The sequence below is a fragment of the Malus domestica genome, chromosome 17 (genome assembly GCF_042453785.1).
Source record: "Malus domestica chromosome 17, GDT2T_hap1".
Classification (NCBI taxonomy): Eukaryota; Viridiplantae; Streptophyta; class Magnoliopsida; order Rosales; family Rosaceae; genus Malus; species Malus domestica.
The window spans coordinates 6,336,270-6,362,089 of NC_091677.1; the positions used below are offsets into that span (position 1 = coordinate 6,336,270).

The 25,820-nt window shown below is 36.3% G+C and overlaps 2 protein-coding genes and 1 long non-coding RNA gene across 7 annotated transcripts; 2 read left to right on the plus strand and 1 right to left on the minus strand.

The window, feature by feature from the left end:
* The first annotated feature begins 879 nt into the window (after positions 1–879).
* LOC139193294 (uncharacterized) lies at positions 880–2,311 on the plus strand. Its single transcript, XR_011577688.1, has 2 exons — positions 880–1,535; positions 1,766–2,311. It is a non-coding gene; the product is annotated as an uncharacterized lncRNA (long non-coding RNA).
* An 8,030-nt stretch (positions 2,312–10,341) lies between these two features.
* LOC103432107 (uncharacterized) lies at positions 10,342–16,564 on the minus strand. 5 transcript variants are annotated; one of them, XM_029097370.2, is made up of 8 exons: positions 15,422–16,564; positions 15,255–15,311; positions 14,580–15,089; positions 14,246–14,395; positions 12,712–12,816; positions 12,493–12,540; positions 11,924–12,357; positions 10,342–11,133 (listed from the first exon to the last, which is right to left on the minus strand). In XM_029097370.2, the coding sequence occupies exons 1-8, from the start codon at positions 15,750–15,752 to the stop codon at positions 10,510–10,512; spliced, it is 2,259 nt and encodes a 752-aa protein (XP_028953203.2). In that variant the 5' UTR covers positions 15,753–16,564; the 3' UTR covers positions 10,342–10,509. The 5 variants fall into 5 exon arrangements, with proteins under 5 accessions (XP_028953203.2, XP_028953206.2, XP_028953207.2 ...); XM_029097373.2 differs by having other exon boundaries at positions 14,622–15,089; positions 15,422–16,561; XM_029097374.2 differs by having other exon boundaries at positions 15,255–15,333; positions 15,422–16,561.
* A 7,781-nt stretch (positions 16,565–24,345) lies between these two features.
* LOC139193307 (prunin 1 Pru du 6.0101-like) lies at positions 24,346–24,906 on the plus strand. The gene is made up of 2 exons (XM_070816291.1): positions 24,346–24,684; positions 24,787–24,906. The coding sequence occupies exons 1-2, from the start codon at positions 24,346–24,348 to the stop codon at positions 24,904–24,906; spliced, it is 459 nt and encodes a 152-aa protein (XP_070672392.1).
* Positions 24,907–25,820: the final 914 nt, after the last annotated feature.

Here is a 25,820-nt window from a genome sequence, read left to right on the forward strand (position 1 = left end):
AAACACTTAGAGTTAATATTATACTTCCATTAAGTATAAAATAAGAGTTTGTGGTATCCACTAGTGTAAATATTTTTAATTGAAGATCGAATTCGTTCATTGCATTCTTATAGGGTCGAGGAGTGCAGCTGTAAAAAAAATCATCAAAACTGGAGCTAAAATAACCGTTAAATTATGATTTTTCGTTTATAACCGTTGAAAACTTTTGTTTCGTTACCTAATCTTTGAATTTTTTTTTTGGCGATTTTTTACATATGCAATCTTGTAGTATCTACAAACAAGTTTGATGGTTAGATTATGGAAATTAGTTTCGTAGAATGCATATCTTCGTTAAATTTGCCTAAATTTTGAAGTGGGAAAAGTAATTTGTGCTAAATTTTTATTTATGTTTTTCAGGTATTGATTAGACAATATTTAGTTTGTGTAATGACATTTTCATTGTACAATTATCTTTTTGATTAGACAATATTTAGTTTGTGTGATGACTTTTTCTTTGTACAATTATCTTTTTGTTTCTTTATCGCATATTTTACATGGGTTATTATCTATTAAACTAAACAATTATTTATTTAATTTTTAAAAACGTATTTAATTTAAATACATATTATTTATTTATTTATTAAACCAAACAATTATTATTTTATTTTTTTAAATCGAATCAAAATTTTGGAAGGGAATTAAAAAATTTGGGAGGAAATTTTGGGCGGACCATTTTGTTTCTGTCGGTTAAAACCGACAGTAACTAAAATGTTTCTGTCGGTTTTTATTTAAAAAAATGTTTATGTCGATTTTAGCCGACAGTAATGAAAAGATTCCAAAATAAAACCCTTTCCCCTTCCCCTTCCCCTTCCCCTCCCCCTTCCTTCATTTCCCATTTCTGCTCTTATCCCCTCTTCTCTCTAACCTTGAGCCCAAATCCATGAGAGCTTTCTTCCTCTCTCTTCATTTCTCTCTATAATCTTCAGCCTCATATGTCATCCCTCCTCTCTTATCTTCTCGGCCTGCAACCCAAAACCAAAACAACCCACACCCCCATATCTTAGACATCTCCGTTTCGAGTTTTCTTTTTTATTAGAAAATAGACGAAACCCTCGTGCATGTGTGCTTTCAGTGCAGGTTCAACAATCAGCGGAGAGGGTGAAGAACACGAATAAAGCGACTGCAAAATTTCAAATCTGCCTGATACAAGCGGAAAATCGAGGTTCTAGATCTGCAAGAAAAGGTATAAGGCCTCCTTCCCCAAACTCGAGCTTGATCTTGTGCATACCATATTTGGAGTTTGCTTGCAATATCTTGGTTTGTGCATGCATGCATAAATCAAATATGTTGTTCAATATGCTCATGAATCTGTTCTTGTTTGCTTGCATGTACCTACCAATATATTCTCGAGCCAAGCATGTGCATAACTGAATGAGTATTCTGCCTTGATGAGCTGTGTCCTTTGTGCTACTTAGATCCCCAAAAAGTTGAATGTGTGTATTAGGAATTTGATGAATGGATCTAAGTGGCACAGAAGCTTCTCAGTTGCCCCCTCTGTGAGTATTTCTGAACTGCCAAATCCCATTAATGTAGAGGAATGAATGATGAATGTGCTGGGGTGAATAAATGTTAATTGTATGCCCGTAGTTGAGATTAGGCAGAATCAACTCCGAATTGAATACAAAACTCAGTTCTATGGAAAATGAAGCTCGAAATTATTACACAATTGGTGGAAAAAAAAGTTTGAGATGAAGTTTCACTTACTGGTAGATGACTTTTGAAACAGGGTTGTCCAGACTGCAAAAGAAATCCATGGCTTTTGAAAGAGGGGATGTTCCAAATCTACCGTCTCTATCCCTCTCCAATGTTCTCCGTCTCTCACATCATCATATTGTACTTCTCCTTCCCCGATACATGATTTTTTGGGTAGTGAATCAGAAGGCAGGAGTTTCACGGCCAGTAAATGTTCATCTCCATGAGTGTCTCCTTTCGAACGGGCAGAATCTTTTGGCTCTCCAACTAATATGCGAGGATCTCCTGTTCAACATTGCAAGAGCCCATTTTCACGTTCTTCTGTTTTCTGTACCAATTTGGATCAGTCTTCTTCATCGAGCTCTGAAACCTCTTGGCAGCTTGGGAAATTTCCATTTCTTCCAAATCCTCCAACATACTGCCAGTCCAATTCGAGCCGTTCTTGTGATGCAGAAAATGGTTTAATTTTTTTTACTATTAATATATGTTCTGTTGGTTTTATCCGACAGAAAATGCTTTCATTTATTCTTAATAATAAATTTTCTGTCGGTTTTAACCGATAGAAATATTCTTTTATTTATTATTAATATATTCTCTGTCGGTTACATCCTACATAATTTCTGTCGGTTTTAGAGTATTTTCTTTCGGAAAATTCATTTCCTGACGCTGGCAATTATGTCACTTATTATATCCGTCATTGCATCTATTTTCTGTCGGATTTTGCTTAAAATCCGACAGTAATATACGTTTTTTGTCGGTTTTTGAACCGTCAGTTATAGATAATTTTGTAGTAGTGTATGTGGACACAATTATTTTTATTTATTGGGTGTGATTATCATCCATCTTCGAATTCATACAAACCCTTGATTCTATGTCACTAGTTAATTACACAAATTCTAATTAATGGTTAGGCAAAGAAACAACAGTCAGTACTGCTGCGCATCGCTTGTTCAATATTCAAGAAGCACTAAGAGTCTATATGCAAAAATGTTCTTGCCGCAGAATTAAGTTTCACATAAAAAAAATGTAACAAAATAATACACAATTTATATTTGGAGGATTTCTTTCTAATATTACCGAAGCTTTTGATAAACATAACAATATGTGGTTAAGTAAAGACAATTTCAATAACGTTGGTGGTAACTCACACTAAGCCAAAAAGTTTATTATAACCTTAGAGCATGTTATTCTTCCAACGCATTTTAGGCTCAATTTATTAGGAGTTTTCAAAAAATTGCGCTAGCTCTAACTTAAAGGTATTGATTTAATGACCAATCATTCGAAAAGATGTGCGTTGACTCTAGTACTTTGGGCTCTAAATAAGACTGTTGTTAGATTCAATATAATGACATTAAATAAGATATCTATTAAACATTATAACAAAAATATAATATGAATTTGAATTAAGTACACATTAAGGGACTAAAACCAATATCCAATCTAACACCAGGTTTTTATTAAATTTTAATCTTCTTTAAGGATTAAAGTTTATAAACCCTTTTATTTTTTCAAACAAAGTAAAGCTAAAGGACTTTTATTGTGGAGGGTAATAGGTAATTTTTAAAAACTAACTATATTATATCAACTTTTCCTAGAAATTGAGTCGGCTTCCACTTTTGAATGCAAAACGGTCACAAGCCAATGTTGCTATGGGGAATTCTCTGTCGTGATCTTTAGCCATGGCTAGCTGTGGGTTTAACGCTAAATCAAATCTCTTGCAATATCTATATATAATAAAAGTGTGAAAAACAACAATGTAAGTATGCAGATAAAATATGTAACCTAAAAGATCACACACCGGCAAAAGAAGATATAGCTAGGGCGTCGACATTAATAATTGGTCATGTTTGAAACTCAGTCGATTCCCTCTCTTACCAAATCGTTTGTAACGAAAGCCGAGAGAAATGAATTGAGAGGCATCGGTAACGTGCAGTGTTTTGCGTGGAGTGACAGAATAGAGATAACGCTCCATTCTTTCCCCAATTGACAAACTCGGAGCGAAGACAACTAGAGGCGTCGTGTCGGCAGGTAAAATACTAAGTAATTTGTCATTCTTTTCAACCATGCGTTTGGCTACTTCAACCCTGTTTTGACGAAATGTTATTACAAGATTCAGAGCTGTGGAACCGAATGTGTCTTGAATTTCCAAGTCTTCCTTTGCCATTAACTCCACCAACTGTTCTATATTGCGCACGCTGCAGTTGTTAAGCGGCCGGACTGCGTAGCGAAGAGCTGTACCGCCACTTGAAATTCTTTCACTTCCTACCTGGGGATGGTCGCGAAGAAACTGGATCGCTTTATCCCAATAATTAGACTTCACATATTTGACGAAAGTTGCATGGATATCGTTTGCAATGCTCTCATGTCCTGCATGCCGTATTTTATTTTAACTTTGTTAACTGCTAACTTTCCCACGCAATATCTTAATTTGTGAGGGATCAAGGTATATATATACACTACCTGCATTGAGCCCTTCTTCCATCGCGAGCTCTGGCCTAGCTTCACGATCAGTTGGGGTTGGCTCTTCATCATGATCAATCGGGCTGGATACGCTTGAAGAAGTGACCCTCTCATCTAAAAATGAAAGTCTTGATATTCAGATGTTACCATCAATTCTTAATTTGTGTTTTCTTTTCCTTTCTTACAAATGCCTATGTGTGTGAGAAGTTCAGCTACTAATCAGAATGCTTTATTACTCCATAATAAATACAAAATATTCCTCGTCAAACCAGAATAGTACAACCACTGCCGTGTGTATGGGAATTGGGATAATAATCAAGATATCGACAGTGATGCTCACGGTGTTCACATATCCAGAAAGTTCAATTCTACTACTGGTTCTCCTGGGAAACATTGTTACACTATTTAAGACATGATTAACAATTTCAAGGCAGTTTAATATTTAAACTCTTGAGTAATTTGTGACCTTTCAGTTAACAATAAACTCTACATAAAAAATATAAGTACAAAAGAAAAAAAAGTTGTCAATCTCATGAAAAAAATCAACTAAAAACTAACTGCAAAACGAAGGCAATCAAATCAATACTCCAAGCCAAGATAAACCAAAAAGTTGGCCTATCATCCCTCGAGTAAACACGAATATCAGCCTGGGTTCTCCTTCTCATCTCATTTATAACTTACCTCCTTGTCCAAGGAGGCATCCAAGTACAAGAAGCCTAGTAGTGATTATGCCTCTATCGGAGAATTCACTTCTTCTGTTCTGAAGCTCAAGAATTGTCTCAATGGTTTGTGATCTGGGATTCCACAAAGCCCGAAAAAGTATGAGCAAGGTGATCCACAGCTAGCATATTCTTGATCCCCAGGTACCAGCAAACAGTTGGTGCACAGTATGTTGTCCATGCAAGTAACACTTCCAAGAATATGAAAAGAAGTTAAAGACAGGAAATGGCTGTGTATCACAAAATGGCATACCTCAAAAGCAGAGACGTGAATTACACTTTCTTCTGAATCCTTTGATGCATCCTGAGCATGAATACTGGCTCCTGTTTCCAGTAACCGCCCTTGCCAATAACCCCACCAAATTTCCCAGCTGAACACAAAATTTTCATGAAAACTCAGCTAGAGCTAGAGCTAGAGCTTCACCCCCATGTCCAGGAGGAAAACCATTAAAACCACCCCGGACAAATCCAGAACGGTTTTCATATCCTCCTGTCCATGGCATTGGCGACATAGTGTGGGAAGGAGCCCGATTAAACAACATTGGATTTCTAGGTGAAAGGAATGGCATAGGAAAGCCCGAAGGAGGCTTGTACTTCCTAGGATTCTGATGCAGTAGATTAGACACTTCATAAAGTGCCCTCTTTGTCATATTTGGCTTTGCAGGTATCTCTCACTTTTGTTGGAAGTTATAGGCACCAAAAAACAAATAACAAAGTACTTTTCATGTGAGTTTCATATAAGCATGTTTGAAGATTGAAAGTGACCAAGCTACAAAATCATATGCTTTTACAAATGTAAAAAGAAGACATGAAAAGTCTCAATACACCCACAAGTTTCCAGCGGCAGACTTCACTGGCACAAAGTGACTGCATACGTGGACCACTGGACTTTCATTCGTATACATAGACATATTTAGGGTATATATTTTGAGCACCAATAAATTTCCCAATAACAACATACACAGCTGGGAAGACATATTAAATTAAAAACAACAAAAATCATTTCTAACACAAAAATAAGTTTGAAAAAAAATTAACTTTAATCAACAGATGAGCTCATACGATGTCATAAGATTTGCTCTATTAGCTCAATCAAAAGTCTAATTCCATCTACATCATATAAAATCTTCTTTTGGAACATTATTTCCTATGTTAGAGAACATGCAAGGAGCACAAAAATAGAAAGGGTACCAGCACCAATTCATCAGTTTCCATAACACAGTTGGAAGCTGATCTGCAGGAAGGACAACCAACCATATTGTTTGGAACTAGAAGTCTTGTGGTGACAACACTGTTCTCATTGTCATCATCAAATGTAACTCCACCAAAACGATCTTCCTCGACAATCCTGTCATGAACTTTCAACAGAGCATCCTGGGCAGCACAATGCGGCTCCATTTCATTTCCATCAGCTAAATTTTCATGGTTACTTTGTTTGCTTGAAATTTTTGTTGGAGAGCTATAGATAATAATTACTCTCTCATCTGAGCCAAGAACAGAATCAGAAACCTTAATCTTTGCCGGGGGTCTCCTCTAAGGGCTTTGCCACCCTTCCCAATAACACCACCGATCTTTTTAGAAGGGCAGAGAATACGACACACAGTGTTGAGCAATTGATAATCCTCTGAAGGTTGCTTACGGCTTGAATCATTCCACTTTCCTTTCTTATAGTTGTTGTTACCCCCTCTTCTTTTAAACTGGATATTAGGGCGTTTCTTGAAAAGGTTTCGATTGTTCCCATCCATCATACCCCTCAATACTAATAACTAATAACTGAAGGGGACTGAATTTTAAGCAAACCTTAATACATGAATTAAACAAAACAATAACAAAAGTCGCCATTACTGCAAAAGAGCCGAATGCCATCCCAATTTTCTCGAGCAATGAAACTGGGCTCATCACTTACAATTTCGAACTGAACACTAAATTAAGCAAAAGCTATTGAATTCAGGGATTGCCAATACAAAGTGCAACCATACATTGTAAAGCTCGTAGTTAAAAAACGTACCTTGATCTAGTAAGGTATTTCCAACGAGCTAGCAGCCGTAATTCGCGAGCGTTAGGCTTCGAGCCATCGTCCTAGGGTCTAGGGCAATAAATTAGATGGAGGGTACTCGGAGAAATGAGAAGAACTAGCACAGGCCAGTCAGTAAAACTGTAAAATTATGGTTTGTGGGGAAGTTCATGAAAAGTTTCTACCTCGCGCGAGAGAGAGAGAGAGAGAAACAGACGTAAAGGGAGTGTGGCTACCGCTTGCGGGGGCGACTGGCGGTCCCCATCTTCGGAGAGGAGAGAGATGAATCGAGGAAATGGAGCTTGGAGTCTTGGACTTGCAGAGTTTTGCCTGTATTGGGAACTTTAGAAAAACTCTGTTCATTTTAACAAAAAATTACATTTTTATATTAAAAAGTCAATTAGGTATTATTCACTTTACCCTTTATTTTGTTCTTATCGTTAAAACTCAAAATTTTCAAGCTCTTTTCATTAGTTTTCCTTATATTTTTTTGGTGGAAAAGGAGGTGGCCTTCGACACATTTTGAATTCGTAGGAAAGGCCTAACTTAACTTCGACCCGTTTCAAATTGGACATGTCACAAGAGGTCATGGACCAATTTGAAAAAATTCCCAAAATATTGGAAGACTCTTCGTGGATTTAGATTTTGCAGTATACTTAGAATATAAATCGGTATATTAATTACGTGTCGTAATATAAGGAGAGAGACATGGAAAAATGTATATTTATCCAATCTTTACTTATATTATGACACGTAATGTACTAATTTGTATTCCGGATAGATGAAAAAATTTCTCCCTTTACACGTGTTAATTCCAACATCCAATGGAATTGATCCTTGAGGGATAACTAAAGATTTCATTGTTTGAAACTTAGATAAAATTTAGTGAGTCCATTCAAATAGGAGTAAACTGTGGTGTTACTCCATCAATTATTTCTTCATCGACTTCTACAAGTTAGGTTAGTATTCTTACAAAGATAACACCAAACTAGATTTCTTCTCGCTCAAGAAAGCCCCAAGAGCATTTAGCACTTAACTAGTTTGTATTTTTCATCGTTCCTACATGAAACAATGCAACGTCTGAGTGTTTTTCAGTCACGACCTTTGCAAGCAGATACTTGGATGGAAACAGTTTATGAATAAAGATGCCCATTGCACCATTCAATCATCCAATTCATCCCTAAAATTCTGCCAAGGATTTTGTCAACAATGTCCTTATTGTATTTTCTTTTCATAAAAACAAGGCTTAATCAGATACAGGGTTTCTATGATAATACAGTATTCGAAAGATAGCTCATACAGTGAGAAAAAGTAAGAATTGAACCCTGGTGATAGAGACTATTAGGAATTGAGACCCGGATTAAAAACAATAGGCCTTCCTTCCCATTTTAGCTCACCGATTCATCCAGAACCAATTTCATGTAATTTGGCTTTGTTTGTTTTCTTACAACTTGAATTGTTTGAGTCATTTGATTAATTGGGTTTTTATTGTTTCTTTGTTTTGGGTTTTAATGAGTTCAGTTGGAAGAATCCCCACCGAATATGTTTGGGTTTTGAACTCAAATTTCTCTTGCTCAAAAATAAATCAAAGAAATATAAACAGAAGAAAGCATCAGAGAGACAAAATTTGCAGTCAAAATCATTCTACACACATGCAAATCTGTGAGAGTTGAGATGTGGGTTATCAGTGGAGGCAAAATGAGAGTTCTCCGTTTTGCCAATGTGAAAGAGAAAGACGTGGAATGGGTTAACATATGAAGAGTGACTAATTTAACCTTGCACATGAGACTCACGGGCAGCATATTAATGATACTTAACATAAATTTTAACTTGGGATTCAATTTCTAACAGTCCTCACCACAAGGGTTTATTTCTTAATTTGTTTACTACAGGGGATATTTTTCGAATGGGAGACTTTGGATGCGGTCCCTAGTTATGAACAATCTTTGACTGAAACTTTGTTGGTTTTCAATTTTTGATCTAAGTCCCTAAAATTAATTGATAATTTATTTCTATGTACGTTACTATATTTTTTAAATTAAAAATTAAAATTTATAGTTGTTTATATTAATGAGATTTTAAATAAAAAACATAATTTGTGGGATTAAAAATATTAAAATATAAATATACTATTGTGTGTGTGTGTGTGTAAACATGGGTACATTCATAAAAAATAACCAAAAAATTATTGTATCAAAACATGGGTACATTCTTCAAAATGGGTACATTTAGCAAAAATAAAAATGGGTACAAATAAATAAAAAAATATGGGTACAATACAAACAAAACTTTAAAAAATATGGGCACAAAAAGAAATTAATATATGGGTACAAATTAAAATTGAAAGGAAAATTGGTACAAATTAAAAAAGGGTTGCAAATTAAAAATGGGTACAAACTAAAAATAAAAATATATGATAAAAAATTTAGCCATAAATATAAATATACTAATTGTAACATTTTTAATATTAAATGAATATATTTATAAATAAAAAATATTTTATTATTGAAATAATTAATGATATTATTAATACAAAGGACCTTGATCAAAAATTGATAAGTAATAAGGTTTTAATCAATAGAGTAGTAAAAATAAGGATGAAAACCTAATTACTCCTTTTCGAATACTATATCATTATGGAGACCATTTATCCGATTTAGCTTGCCAAACAAAGAAAAAGCAATTAATGTCGTAAATATGTCAAACATCAATTGTGCTTCAAGTGTTATGAATTATTTTATTTTTTTTCAATCGTATGGCAAAGTCTTGCATTGTATATTAGTCTAGGTACCATAGTGTAGGTACAATATTTTCTTATTAAATGCATTAGTTTAGGTATATTACATGTTTAGAGGCAATGGATTAGGCTAGGTATAATAGTGTAGGTACAATCACACTTATGTAGAATTTTCCCAATGATTGAAATATAATATGCTTTTACATGGATTGACAAAGATGAATATAAAATGGTTTAAATTTGGAAGGAGGATCAAAGTAGTTTAGTTGATGCTCATATATGCAAAGTTCAATCTATTTAAAATAATAAGAAATCAAGCTATAAATGAGATTCTAAAAGTATAATTTACTTGCACTTAGTACTATGGTCTAGTGATATTCTTATTCACTTGTAAGTGAGAGATTTTAGGTTGGATTCTCGTTAAAGACGAATTTGAACCACATTATTGCTAGCCCATTGTGAGGCTAAAGCCCAACCTCTTACCCTTAGTGTAGATAATATCATTTGTGAAAAGAAAAAAAAATTAGATTACATGCCAACAACATTACACAGGAAATTAAAGAAAAGTATACTACTTATTAGTAAAGTTTATTCTTAATGAAAATAGCAATTTCTTTAAAATAAATTATGATGTGGGCTATGAAAGCTAACATAAATACAGAGGGTTAAAATACTAAACATTCTTGAAGTTGGAGTTTATTAACGAATCCGGAACACATACATTATACATGCTTTAGGCCCAAAATCATAATGAGTGCAGAAATCCTTTATCATTATTCTTTAAACAAATCCTATAAACTTCCTCAAAAGTGACAGAAGCAAATATCAACGCAAAATGAGTAAACAGTTTAAGACGAACTGAAAGACCAAGGTTTGCTTTTTTTGTTGATCAAAAATATTCCAGCTCCATAAGTAGAAATGAAGATCTCAACAAGAAGGGAAAATTGCATCCATACAAAGGAGACAACTGGAACACTAGCAAGTAAAATCATCGGATACACTAACCACTTTTTTGCTTCCAGCATAAGAAAAAGGGTTGAAGAAAATGCGATCATCATGGTAACGATCGAGGAGAAGAGGGTGAAAAGGCCTATCATCATCTTTGTTTGCAGTGATTTAAGAAAATCATCTTCAGCATAACGTGAGTTGAGAATTCCTAAAAATGTCACGACTGAAGTTGTGGCAGAAAAAAGTGAAAAGACATCCGCAACTATAAAGACCATAAATATCCTTTTATTTAGGAATACTGGAAAGCCTGCTTTACTCCCACCAGGAACTGAGAATACTGCAATAAACATGATTGTAACAATAAGAGCCGCTACAACCGTACAAGAAGTTGCAGTTGCTTTCATTGATCTTTCACCTTCTTTTGCCAATTCCTTGTGGTTCTTAGTAAATAGATCGCGGGCGGTCATGCCATCTGGATGGTTAACAACTTCAAGAAACTTGGAAGGTACAATTTTCTCCACCTCCTGCATTTCAGTGAATAGAAGAAACTTAAATTTTCTTTAATTTATTTTCTTCAAAGGCACTCAAATCTAACCCCAAGTAATTAATACTTTTGTACTCTTACAAATCCTTGATGTATGCCCTTTGACCTTGAATGTATATGCTCAAATCTAATCCCAAATAACCCAACATTCTGAGTTCGTAACAGTAATCAAAATTTTATTTTGGTTGTTTCCTATTTGAGAGTGCAAATTGCTTTCATAAATAATCAAGTTTTATTTGGTATAGCTTCCAAATAGTCAAGTAATATAGCGATTGACCACGTGGCTAGAACTTTATACAGTAAAACCTAATAATTTATAGACCTTGTGGATTGCTTTGGTGATCAACTCATTTTTCTTTAACTCACTACGTCTTAAATCTAAATCCTTATCCATTTATTCTAGCTTAAAATAGTAATATTGTTTATAAAATTTTGGTTCCAATTTCGGCCAATTATAAACAGAAATTATCTGCATTTTGTACTAAGCTTCCTTTTAATTCACGCCCTAAGAAGAGAGGTGGTGTTTAAATAGAATACTCCCATATCGGTTTGAATGAGGCCACCTTTTAGTAGTCACTTAAGTTTGTAATACTTTTTTATATATAAAGATATTGTGTTAGTGGTGGTTATATAGGTGTTGGTAGTGGTGGGTTCACATTTATACAAAGCCATTCATAATTAGATCTCAAACTCGCTATCAATGAGAGAAAAAATATATATATATATATAGGGAGAGAGAGAGAGAGAGAGAGTGAGGAAGAAATTCTAACCTTAAACCATTGTAATTCTCTTTGCATTTGCAGTGCTGCACATTGGATATGTTTAAGCTGTGCAGGTGGGGATAACCTCGCTGCTGAATGTAGTAAAGTATTGTTGAACTTATCTACTCTGGATTCAGTACGAACATTCATGATTTGGATAAATTCATGAAAAAAGTTATAGACTTTTTCTTGACGGCATTCAATGGAAAACTGAAACATGCCCTTTGCATTTTCGTCATATATCCCTAAAGCTAGGATATTTGCTGTAAACAGCTGACGAAGAAACTCATCATTCCCATGTTCAACAGCTTTGAAGAGTGCTGTTTGTACGGAACTTCCTTGCATTTGTTTAAGGCTTAAACCTTCTGTCATTTTGCACATGCCTTGTAAAACTTCAAGGGATTGGACATGGATCTGTTTCATTTTGTACATGTGATCGATTCCTAGGTTGACATAGAAAAATAACTAATCATTAAGTTTCAAAAGTATGACCAAAAGAAGTTCTAAGCGATGACTGAATAAATGTTAGATTAAAACTTGAATGAAAAGATTAACAAAGTGTTGACAAGAAGCATTACCGAAAAAATTACGGAGATTTGAGACGAGCCCTTGCAGTAAAGCCATAACTACATTGCAAATACAAAATGTTTTGCATTAGCTATTCAAAGAATTTGTTAATTAGGTATGATCTATAACAAAGTAAAAGATGCGCCTGAGGACATAACTCTCGTTTTACTATATAGGGTACTGGGAAAAGAAAAAAATACATAGTTCCATCTTACGTAGATATTACATACCTGAGCGAATTATGAGATCCCCTTGATCATTAACCGGGTCATTGGCTTGTTTTTGAACATCTATACGAACATCATGGATTCCAGAAGCATGTCGTATGTCTATACCTATAAAAAAAATAAACACATGCCTCTAGTCAATATATAGAACTTTTTTTTAGTCAAGGGTCTGGACACATTGAACCTTTTCTTTTACTGTATAAATATTTATGTATGTGAAAAGAGAAGTAAGGCGCATACCCAAAATAAATGATTAATGGACACTGATAACGATAGAAGTACACATTAATTTTGTTAACACTTATTTTTAGACATTAAAAGATAAACTCAAGAGCGAAAATAACTTACACTATAATATTTGAGCAAGACCCAAAACCAAAATTCTAATTTAACTCATAACCTTAAACACCACATATTGAAGTTGTGCCGCTATAGAACTCATCGCATCTCACCTTAGAAAAACTTGTGAAACAATTGAGGGATCTGTGAACTCGAACTTGAAACACGTTTGTATATGAGTACATCAAATATAAGTTTGTCTTATTTGTCTATTTGTATGCAAGGGACTTACCGGTGAAGACAAACATAAGAGCCATTTAGGTTTTGGCGCATTGTTTTACTATTTCTTGACTTAAACTAGTGAAGAAAAGCATAGTGTCAAGTAGAATATAAGCTCAATTTGACAGAACTACCTTCGATATCGTGAGAAACCACCATCTCCACTCTAAGTGGGTTAAGCAGACCAACCCTCTAAGGACCCGCAAATGCCCACAACTATCAGGCCCTAACCCCTAATTCTCGCCATGCTAGCTAGCAAACATTTTGTTTTTCTTTGAGGGACATGGTTGTCGACCCCTTGCACCTCAACCCTATATAAAGTTGAGGTTCAATCATAAAATTAATTAGCAATATAAGAAGTAACTCAACCCCTTATAAGTCCTTACAAGGTTTCTCTTTTCACCAATATGGGACTCTTTACCTTCACATCATCACATAGCCCCTTACGTGTGATGAACTTTTGAACCAAACACGTGGACAACACAAATTGGGTTATGTTGAGCACGTGTGACCATTGGACTTCATAATCTACAGGTGTCTAAGCAGGCAGGGGAAGAGAGACTTGTTGACTTGCCTAAGCCCGCTATGGCCTACTAGTAGACGATTTATGGACCTCTTCCACTATAAATAGCCAAGTCATACAAAAAAACTGGTTCATCACAAACTCTATTTAGAATTCTCTACTGAATTTTAATTTTTCTCAAACACTTTTTGACTTAGACATCGGGGACAGAAATCTCCATCCAGATATACAATGCATTTTATTGTTTTAATTTTTTCATATTAATTATAAAATATATATAAAAAAAATCAGGTTTTGAGATAAATCAAGTTGCGGGAATTGTGTGCAGGTCTCCTTGCATGTATAACATTTAGGAAATATCTTATTGAAAAACCGGCCGACGCCCACCCAACTAGAGGGACAGAGAAATTAATAAAGTATAGAATTCATCATAGAATAAAGAATGTAGTTACTAACTGTTATAGATCCATTGTTGCCAGAATCTGAGACGTGTTCCACTTAAAAAGAGAGAGGGCATACAAGCCAATTCCTGTAAAAGTGTTTTCCCAGTAGAGTTTGTGGCAAATGTCAAGTTTGGACAACGCTGAATTAGATCCAATGCAATATCTACAATAGGGTAAAAAGAACAATTATATACATGAAAAAAGTGAGTAATCAATATTTGTTAGGGAACATGCTATTTAAACACATTCTCAAGTACAGGTGAGTTCTATAAATAATGAAACAGTCCACCTTAGTTAGAGCGTGTCAGTAAATGTGTGCGAATATTGTATCTAAAACATTTATGTACCCAGTTCTTTGGAGCTAAAACAGTGGGAAATAAGATCAGCACCAGTCCGACAGTTATCTTGGGTCGACATCAAAGCTTCCAATGGAGTAACTGAATAGAGATAGCGAGCCAATCCCCAGTGGCCGCCATGGCAAGCCATGATCAGTGGGATCATATTCTGGAGAATATTGCATGGTATGCAAAGTAATCTCTTGTTCTTTTCGATTATGCATCTAGCCACTTCGGGTCCTATGAGCGTAGCTAAAGCTATAGCTGTGACACCATTAGCGTCTTCTATTTCCAAGTCTTCCTCTGTCATCCACTCCACTACTTCTTTCGCCATATATTCGTTTTCCATTGAAACTGCCATGTGAAGAGCTGTCAAGCCTGATAATGAACCTCTTTCTCTGATTGCGTCGGGATGCATGGTAAGATACTTCTTTGCAGAACTCCAGTCACCTTTTGCAACAGCATCAATCAAGGGTTGATGGTGGGGGAACTCGTTGAAGTCACCGTTAGTTTTATAATACTCTGTCAAGTAATATTATTTATTGTTTGTAAACTAAACGTCAAGAATTTGGGACGAATTATATATAATGTTGAAATAAAAGAGAACTGAATCAAATAAAATTAAACAAAACAATAGAGATTCATACATGCTCCAGTAGATATCACATAATATTACTACGTACGTACCCTCATTCCGCGTCAGACCGGTATTCAGCTCTTCATGTGCCATCAAAGGCACATCCTCTGCATCGATCACTCACGGTGACTTTATTAGAAGAAGAAAACTAAATCTTAATAGCTATAATATTGGAATTTACTGGGAAAGGAGACATGTAGTACGTGCGTACACATACCTGTGTTTTCCAAGGCTTGATCGGTCGGCTTCAACTTTTCAGCCAAAGTATCCCAGGCGACTTTGGCCGAGCTAATGCCCCGGATAATAAAATGAGTATCATCTCCGCAACAAGTATGGATTGCATGTAAAACCTTGGCGTTATTCTTCCTCCAAACCAAAAATTCCGCTTCACCATCTTCTTGTCTAGGAGGTTCAGAGGTCTCTTCCACAACCTCCCAAAGATCTTCAGCCAACAAATAGGTTTTAAAGTGGAAACTCCAATCTTCATAATTATCATGACTAAGAACTTTAAGATTAGCAATTACACTAGAGATAACTGTAGCTGCCATGTTTAATCTGAAAATGTAATCAATTATTCAAAGTGATATTAGGTCGATTAATTAAGAAAATAATGAAACAAAACAAAAATAAGTAAGCTGCAGCTATTATCCAATGAGCTGAAGTAAATTCCCACTCTGTGCACTTAGAGTGACTACACTTCTGATGTATATATAGATGTATAGCAAATGAGCGATGAAAAAGGACCAGAGTCCAGGTCGACGTCCATGCCCGTCTTTGTCAACTGCAGAGACGGTGCAGCTGTTTCATTCTATCGCTAATTTCAGCCATACACTTCTTGTCTTCAATAATTAACGCGGATAATACTAGTCTTCAATAATTATGCGGCCCAATAAAATTATTCCACCTGTTTGAAACTCAATCAAACACTTCTTATTCTCCTAACCAAACACTCTGTCTTTCTCCTCAACCCTTCTTCCTCCAGCAACCCCTCACTCCGTTTCTTCTCCGGCGAACTAATCTCACTCCGGACCACTCCCATTCCCTTTCTTCTCTGGTGACTTCAATTTCAATCCCTCGCCGGTGTCCAGATCTGAGCTCGGTGAAATTGGGTTATGGAAATCCGCGAAATTGGAGCTTGTGGAAGACAAGAGGTTTGGAACTTTGAAGTTCAAAAGAATTGCAGACTTTGATGAGAGAGAGAGAGAGATTCAGGGGCGGGAAGGCGGTGAAAAGGGTTTGGGTATCGGTCGGCGCCGGCGGTGAAAAGAGTTGGGAATCTGGAGTTTGGTTTCACTTTTCAGTTATGAGTTTAGGTTGGTGTTTGGTTATGGATTTCGAGGTGTTTGGTTACTAGAATAGTGGGTGTTTTAAAATTACAAATGTCTTTATATTATTGGCTTTTGTCAGTAGTCAGTACATTGGGGTCCTGACCGGGAAGGACCTCAAATGTATTAATACGTCTACACAATAAACAATATGCTATAACCATAGCAAGTAGCCCAGCTGTAAGGGCGCGAACTGCAGGCTCCCCAGTAAACAAAAAAATGTGGGAGGTTCCAGGTTTGATACTCCGAGTTGGTGAGTTTCCATGACTGTGGCCATGGTCAGAGTGAAATTCCTAGCCTCTCCAGGGCCAGAAAGAGTGGATAATTGTGGCTTGACATCAATTGTCCCCCTTTTAAATGTGAGAAAAATAAACAATATACTATAAAGGTGAATGTATATAGTTACATTGACACACCCCGATCAAAATCAAGGCATGATGAGGGTAACGTAGCCATGAGCGCAGAGCGGAAGTGATAGTGACATGAAAATGTGAGTAATTAAAAAAAAACAAAACTAACTAATTTACACTAAGATAACTATAAAAGTGTGCAGAGGTGTTTAAAGTAGTAATGCAAGTACTTAGATCGTAGGTAACCTAAGTGCAGTCCAACAGGCTAAGTATTAATTATACAAGACATGAAAGAGATTCCTACATTAATTGAAGTCTGTCAGAACTGTCGTAGAGTCATCGTAAGCCACCAACAAGAACGTCTAACTAGAACTTGGAGGGGCTCAAAACAGAAAACGTGAGTGGGCAAAAACAAAACTTTTTAAAACCATTTCTCTTTCCAAACTTTCTATAATTAGAAAGAAAAATACACTTGTAATGAGTGCAGAATAAGATTTTTGGGGTGTTAATAATAATTCCCTTAAAAAAAATAAAAGTTAATAATTATTAGTTGGATTATAGGTGGTACTAAAAAAAAAATTCAATATTTAATCTCACACCCAACTGTGATGAAAAATAGATCTTATTTAAGGAAGAGGATCCTCTCCGGATCCACTTTGTGGGGATCTTAGGGATCTCCACATCCTAGCTGTTCATCATACATCGTATAGCCAGTTTTCGTCAGGTACTATTTGTGTTTAATTTTAAATAAAAAAAGTCAAATGATTTTTTACCACACAATGCGCGATGAGCGGCTAAGATGTGAAGATCTCTAGAATCCCCACAATTTGGATCCATATGGGATCCAAATCCCTTATTTAGGATTATAATCTAGTTTCATGTACCTTTATTATGTGTCCACCCATTTAACATGGACAAAAAGATGATAAATTTGAAGCTACCTTCAAATTTGATTTTTGATATTTCCAAAGGGATTCCACTTGCCTTACCTTAAATTCTAGCATATTTAAGTATTATTTTATTATTTTTAAACCAACAACTCAACTTTTATTATTTTTGTTTAAAAAAAACATAAATGAATCAATAAATTTGGCATACGAGGTGGAAGAAAAATATTAACAATATGTCAAATTATCAAATCAGCCAACAAATTTAAATTTGATGTTTTGAATTTGACGTCTCTTTTGGAGATGCTCTTAGGTCAAAATCCTAGGTGGACTGTCACTGTGCATATTTGACATTAAAAGACTTTCCAACTGAAGTGTCATCTGCTGACTGGATTTGAATGTTTTGTGATTAGAGCATCTTCAAAAAAAGATGTCAAAATGACCAAATCAGCAATAACGGTAATAAAAGACATCAGTAATATTTTCCAACCGAGAAACCAAATCTGATATGACATGACATAGAAAGACATATTTCGATCTTGCTGTTAAATTTGACAGCAGCTTCAAATATTTTAAAATTAATTATTAAATGTCTTTTTATTAATTTTTTATTGTTTTATTCTCTTCTCTATTTTCTCTTTCCTCTGTGTTTTCTCTCTGTGCCGATCTGGTCCCTTCCCACATCCACCTCTATCTCAATTCTCATCATCTCAATCCCTCTTTTCGTTGCCCACCTCTTAACCTAGCATGTCCAACCCCTGTTAGAACCAACTGATTCACCTACAATATCTTTACTCTAATCTCCCATATGCTTACTAAGTTCCCCGCCACTTATTTCCCTACCAAATGAAAATGCTGCGTTCCGCCCCCATCCTCGCCCGTTGGTCTCTCCGAGTCTCTTTCCACACGTGTTCAGGTGGCTGCTGTGGTGGTGCTAATCTCAGTGGCGGCAACGGCTGCTAGTTCTTGAAGATATTTTGCTGTAGGTGTTTTAGGGTTAGTGCTAATTTGGGGCTTCTTGTACTTTTGTTAAATTATTTGTATTTGTATTCCATTGTTAAATAATATGAATTTTTATTATCAATTATCTATATATGTAAAATTTTGAAATATATTATGAAAAGAAAATAGTGTAATAAAATAATAATTTAATTGGGTAGAGAGCAAAATTTAAAAAAAATGTCAAAATGTCAAAATGCCACATAGGCTGTCAAATTCAAGATTTATTTGACTCTCTTTTGGAGATGATCTTAGGAGTCAAATTTGACATTGATGTCAAATTTATTTTTAATTAATTTTAATGATGGGTCCTTCCATTAACATTTCAACCAATAAAAAATTTGTTTCAACATTTGTTTTAATAATTACAACCATTTAAAAATCTATTTTAATAAGAAAATAATATTTGATAATTCGGTTGAATAAGTAGAAAATTTGACATAAGACTTCAAATTACTTAACCATTAATTATAATTTGATTCTTATAATTTGGCATTTTCTTTGAAGATGATCTTACTTGGTATTATATTTTTTTCACCAAAAAGTTGTTTTAAAGTTATGCACTAAAATATTTGGTAAAAGTAAGCAGCTTTGCTGCTTTCATAAAAAGTAGAGCTTAGCTCATTTAATAAATATTTTCAATTCATGTAATACATTTATTAGTTACTTAAAAAGAGCGATTTTTTAGTATAACTGACACACGAGGTGGTACATCACGTGTCACTATACAAATTGTGGGATTTGTGTATCAAAAAGTTAATAACTTAAAAAATAAAATTTTACATCATTGATATAAAAACACATAGTGTACCACTTCTTGTCGTATTTAAAAAAAATTCCTTAAAAGACGTATATCCTTTTACACACACATTCTCTCTCTTAGAAAACAAAGTAAGCATCATTACCTACCGCTTTACACCACTACCGCCATTACCACCGCCTTCACAACCACAACCACAACAACCGATGTTGCCACCCCTACGACCATTGCTGCCTCTGCATCCCCAATTACCATACCCCACATTAACACCGCCACCATAATCGCTACCACCAGCACCACAACGATCGCCACAACCACCTATGACTGCAAGTCTGTAACCACCACACCAAACATGGAAAACAAGAAGAAGGATTTTTTTTTAGAAAAACTAATGAAAGGGGCTTGAAAACTTTGAGTTTTAAAGATAATGACAAAATAAAGGGTAAAGTGAATAGTATCATGATTGACTTTTTAGTGTAAAAATATAGTTTTTCGTTAAAGTGAACAGTACCGGGAGCTTTTTGTTAAAGTTCTCATTTTTTTTTGGATTGAAGTGCAAACATTATTACAAAACACACACAAACACAAATATTAAAAAATTATCTTAGGAGTTCCTAAAATTTTTTTATTCTAACCATGCTCTTTAATTTAAGAAATTAAGTGACTACAAACTAATAGAAATATAATTTTTATTTGTCGATTAGTGTAGAATATCACTTAAAATTCAAACAAAGTTAACAATGAAAGTGAGAAGCTCCTCTCACTCCTCAAACGTCAAAAATTGAATGCAATTTTGGCATCTTAAGTGCATAATAAGGTTCATGACATCGAGTGATTAGAGAAAGATTCTCGACTCCAAATCTAAATTATATCCCACGTGAACTTGATGATATTTTTTAGGTAAAAGTTTTGACATGTACTACTGTTAACCCTAAAAACTACCAAGCCTACGTGGCGCGTAGGCTGAATAATTAATGAGCTAACTTCGTCATTCGGTTGTGTAGGGGCATGCCAACTCGTCGGCCGAGCTTAGCCGGGGAGTAAAATGTGTTGATGTCGCATTGAGCGTGCTGCTTACTTCTTGATCTTGCGACTGCGGCCAAGGAAGGAACACGTCTCGACCTTCGGGTTCTAGAGCCTGAAGACAAGGTTGCTAGTCTTGCGAAGTTCACGGATCGTTGTCGCCGGGTTAGGTCACGGTGATTATATTCGGAAGAGTATAAGCACGGCGAACTGGCACCAAACTATATAGACACAAGTACTCAAAAGAGATGTATGTCTTGATAGTGAACGTGGTTTGGCCGTCAGAATGCCGAACTCTAAAACTTACTTGTGAATATCCAATCATAAAACAACTCAGTGTTCGATGTGCCGAGCCCAGTAATCTGTAACACCTCACTTCGCCCATAAGGCTAATGAGATGACCTCTGCCAATAAGGATTTGAAAATCCTTCTCGACCGAGACTTGGATAGATAATCAGTAAGCCTCAACGTAGTGCTGTTTATCCAAACTGAAGGTGCTCCTTGGTCGGCTGATTTTACGGCAACAATGCTGTATATCCAAACTGAAGGTGTTCACCGGTTACCTTCACAATGCTGTTTATCCACACTGAAGATGTGTCGGCGAAAAAGAAAATAAAAATCTCAAGGTTGTTGAGAGGTTTCGCGTAGAGCGAGAGTTTGTGCAGGGCGGTTTGTGTGTTGAATTGCAGATGGCTTTCTATGTCGCACGACCTATGTATTAATAGGGACATGTCTTGATGAACACACTATGAAGTTGTTGCCGTGGCTTGGAGTATCCAACCGAAATAAATAATATTCAAGAAAGTAAAGAATACAAGATGTATCGTGGTTCACCCTAATATTTGGGCTACGTCCACACTGATGTTGATATTATTTCACTCTGAATGGTGAATATATAAGAAGGCTAGAGGCCTAAAATTTGACCCCCCATAATGAGGAGAGTGAGAAGTCCTTTTATAGAATAAGGGCTCATCACTTATTACATATTTGCCCTTTTATTTATTACATAATTATATTTGAGTCCCTCGAGTATTTATACGATGTCTAAATACGGATGCCCTAAGTATGGTACAAACAGTAGTCCCCCAAGTCTTCAGTCAAGAGAGTCTTTTGGTTGGAGACTTGAAATTCAGTCCGTGTGTGAGCCGAAGTAACTAAATGTCGTCTAGAACTGATACTCGATATGAGGCAGTGCTCAATCTAAAATGATGCTCAACTAGAAGTAACACATGTTGCGAGGCTGCTCGGCTTGTAGCTTATGTTGCCTTGGTTGGCTCGGCTTGTGGCGTTGAAAGTGAGGGAGTCCCTTTTATAGAATAAGGGCTCACTCCTCCATACATAAATGATGAGCTAGAGTTGATGCTCGCGGCGAGGCAGTTGCTCAGCAGGCGGCGATGCTCTCTAATGATGGTGAGGGAGTCCCTTTTATAGAATAAGGGATCACCCCTCAATACATAAATGATGGGCTAGAGTTGATGTTCGCAGCGAGGCGGTTGCTCAACAGGCGGCGATGCTCTCTAATGATGGTGAAGGAGTCCCTTTTATAGAATAAGGGCTCGCACCTTAATACATAAATGATGGGCTAGAGTTGATGCTCGCGGCGAGACGGTTGCTCAGCAGGCGGTGATGCTCTCTAATGATGGTGAGTGAGTCATTTTTATAGAATAAGGGCTCGTTCCTCAATACATAGGTGATGGGCTAAGAGTCTCTCTTTAATGAAGGTGAGGGAGTCCATTTTATAGAATAAGAGATTGCTCCTCAATACATAAATGATGAGCTAGAGTTGATGCTCGTGGTGATGCGGTTGCTCAGCAGGCGGCGATGCTCTCTAATGATGGTGAGGGAGTCCCTTTTATAGAATAAGGGATCGCTCCTCAATACATAAGTGATGGGCTAAGAGTCTCTCTCTAATGAAGGTGAGGGAGTCTTTTTTATAAAATAAGGTTTCGATCCTCAATACATGAATAATGGGTGCTCTCTAATGAAAGTAAGGGAGTCCATTTTATAGAATAAGGGTTTACTCCTCAGTACATAAATAATGGGCTAAGTCCCCCAAGCATTTTTCATGAGGTCCAGTTACGGAAGCCCAATATATGGTACACATTTTTCACGAGGCCCAGTTGTGGAAACCCAATATATGGTACATAGTGTAGTCCCCAAAGTCTTCAGTCAATAGAGTATGTTGGCTGGAGACTTCAAATTTAATCCATGTATGGGCCGAAGTGACGGTTGTTCGGAGGCGGTCTTTGTATACCATGCACTGAAGCTTTGTAGGTGAAGCTTTGAAAGTGCAGTTTTATAGGTGAAGCTTTGAAAGTGAAGCTTTGAAGCTGGAGCTTTTGTAAATGAAGCTTTGAAGTCAGAGCTTTGTAAATGAAGTTGTCGAAGTTGGAGCTCTTGCAAATGAAGCTTTCGAAGCTGGAGTTTTGTAAATGAAGCTTTCGAAGTTGGAGCTTTCGAAGCTGGAGCTCTGTAAATGATGCTTTCGAAGCTGATTGACATGAATGATGCTCATGGATGTTGACATGAGTGATGCTCATGAATGTTGACATGAGTGATGCTCATGAATGTTTATGTATGATTGACATGAGTGATGCTCATGTATAATTTTGGAGTACTGGACGTACTTTTGATCACCTGGTTGGTGATAAGCAAGTTGGTGTCCGGTCAGACAAGAGATCACCATGAGCACGTGGCTCGTCAGTCTATAAGTTGGTAGAGTTGATCAGTGGATCTAGTTGCTCAATAATTCCTGACAATAAATGACAGTATAAGTATGACCGTATAATGAATAAATCAAATTAACAAAGTTTGTCAAGGCAAAAATATTGTATTGTGTGCCTTCTGTGAATAAATGATTTATTCTGTTGTGTGATAAATGACATGTTGCATAAATCAACAATATATTAGGTATTGCCTAAATGTGTGTGTGTGTATATATATATATATATATATATATAATCATGAATAAATGATTTATTCAGTTGTTTGATAAATCACATGTTGTATAAATGACATAGTTTAATGGCAGACACAATATTCTTAGGCCAATAAATGTTGTATAATAAAGTTTTACCCTACCACTTTAAATAATGAAGTCATGAATGATTAAAGATGCAATTATAAAATATTAATTAATAAAATAATTAATGAATTTGGAGAACACTTATCTCCTTCGTTGCTTTTCCTGGTTTTTTCAAAAAATGGGCATGAGGGGAACATGCACTCCCTTTCATGATGAAAGTTTCATCATTTTTCTTTCTGTATTCTTTTTCTCCCTTTTCTTTTTCTGCTGCATTGCTGGGTGCCCACTTGCATACATGAAACCGCGGGTGACTGCCTTATGCCAGAAATCTCATCACGTGTGATCAGACATAAAGTGACCATGGTACCTGTAAATGCCCATTTCAAGAATAATGGGTCCATTTTTCAGAGCATGCTCCTTTGCAGATTTGCATGCCTGCTTTACAGCAAACACATCAATAGCTTTTCCATGTGGGTGGTCGACAAAAGATCACCATGTGGGTGGTCGACTAAATAAAGTTCTCAACTTTTCTCACTCACTGAACTCGTCTGTTCTTCCAGAGTTTGGATTTTGGCTTTCAGTCTTATGATCATGGTTGCACTATCATAATGGAGCTGCTGTGCTTGGTAAAGTATAAGTGCCATATCACGGATTGCAGTTTCCGTTTCTCTAATAGTCAGAGGAACTCGCCTGGTTGCAGCTTTTGACAGCAGGATCTGCGAACTGCGAATTTGGGCACTGAAAACTCACAAGGGGAATAAACACCTACTCAATGGTGTACGGAATCAGAGGAAGCGCAAGTGTTCAGGTTGTGAACGAGAACGACAACCCGATCTTGGACGACCAAGTGCAGGAGGGACTATTGTTCATCGTGCCTCAGAACCACGGAGTGATCACGCAGGCCGGCAACAAGGGATTCGAGTACATCGCCTACAAGACCACTGACAACGCCATGATCATCACTCTTGCTGGGTTGACTTCCATACTACGCGCACTGCCGCTGGAAGTGCTTGCCAACGCTTACCAGATTCACCGCCAGCAGGCCCAGCAGCTCAAGTACAATAGGCCGGAGACCATTGCCTTGAGCTCCAGCCAGTCTTTCCAGATGAGGGTAGTTGCGTAAATGTACGATGGACGTATGGGAGTAGTGAGTCGGTTATGGAGTTTGGAGATTTGAAATGGGTTTTTTGTTTAGTTTCTATGTGTTTTCCAGAGAGATAGAGAAATGAGTGATGGTGTTTTGTTTGAAGAGGTGAAAGAGATCAGAAGCAAGAGAGATCGAGAAAGTTTTGGTTGTCTTTTGGGTTTTTGCAGATCCACGGTGGAGGTATGAAAAATTGAGAGAGAACCGACATAGCTTTTCGTGTTAATTCTCACAGACGGCGTCAAATGTTGATGCACAAAACCGGAGGGGTCTTGGAACAACGTAAATCCGACCGTGAATTTGCAAGAAAGTAAAGAACACAAGATGTATCGTGGTTCACCCCCATGTTTGGGCTACGTCCACACTGATGTTGATATTGTTTCACTCTGAATGGTGAATATACAAGAAGGCTAGAGGCCTAAAACTTGACCCCCCTAATGAGGAGAGTGAGGAGTCATTTTATAGAATAAGGGCTCTTCACTTATTACATATTTACCCCTTCATTTATTACATAATTACATTTGAGTTCCCCGAGTATTTATACGAGGTCTAAATACAGAAACCCTAAGTATGGTACAAACACCTATGAATATTATTCCAAAGGAGCAAAGCCACACTTTAATAAATGTCATCCACTTTTGATAACCATGCAATCAAATCAATTTACAAGCCCATGGAACTCTTCCCATATCATTCTAAATAACCGTGCAATGTTTAGACCCATATTCACGTCCTACATGCATTTGGAATTACCATTCCAGATAATCTTCATTAAACTTCCATGTGGATACCATAAAAAGCTCCTTTTTTCATGTTGTCTCATCCATGCAAACCATTTGCAAATCAAATTCTCCTCTGCAATTATCACAAATTGTTGCTGATCCTGATCACCATCATTGTGCCATTTCACCTTTATCCAATACATGCATTGATTTTAAATTAATCCATTGTATTGCCGCGTGAATCGTATCAAACTAACCAAACTCGTTTGAACTGTACTTCCAAGTTGGAAATATGATTTGCCTCATCACTTATCTTTAAACAATCAGCTGAATGTAGCTAATATTAGGCTTAGATAAGCTAATATATATCAAGAGATAATA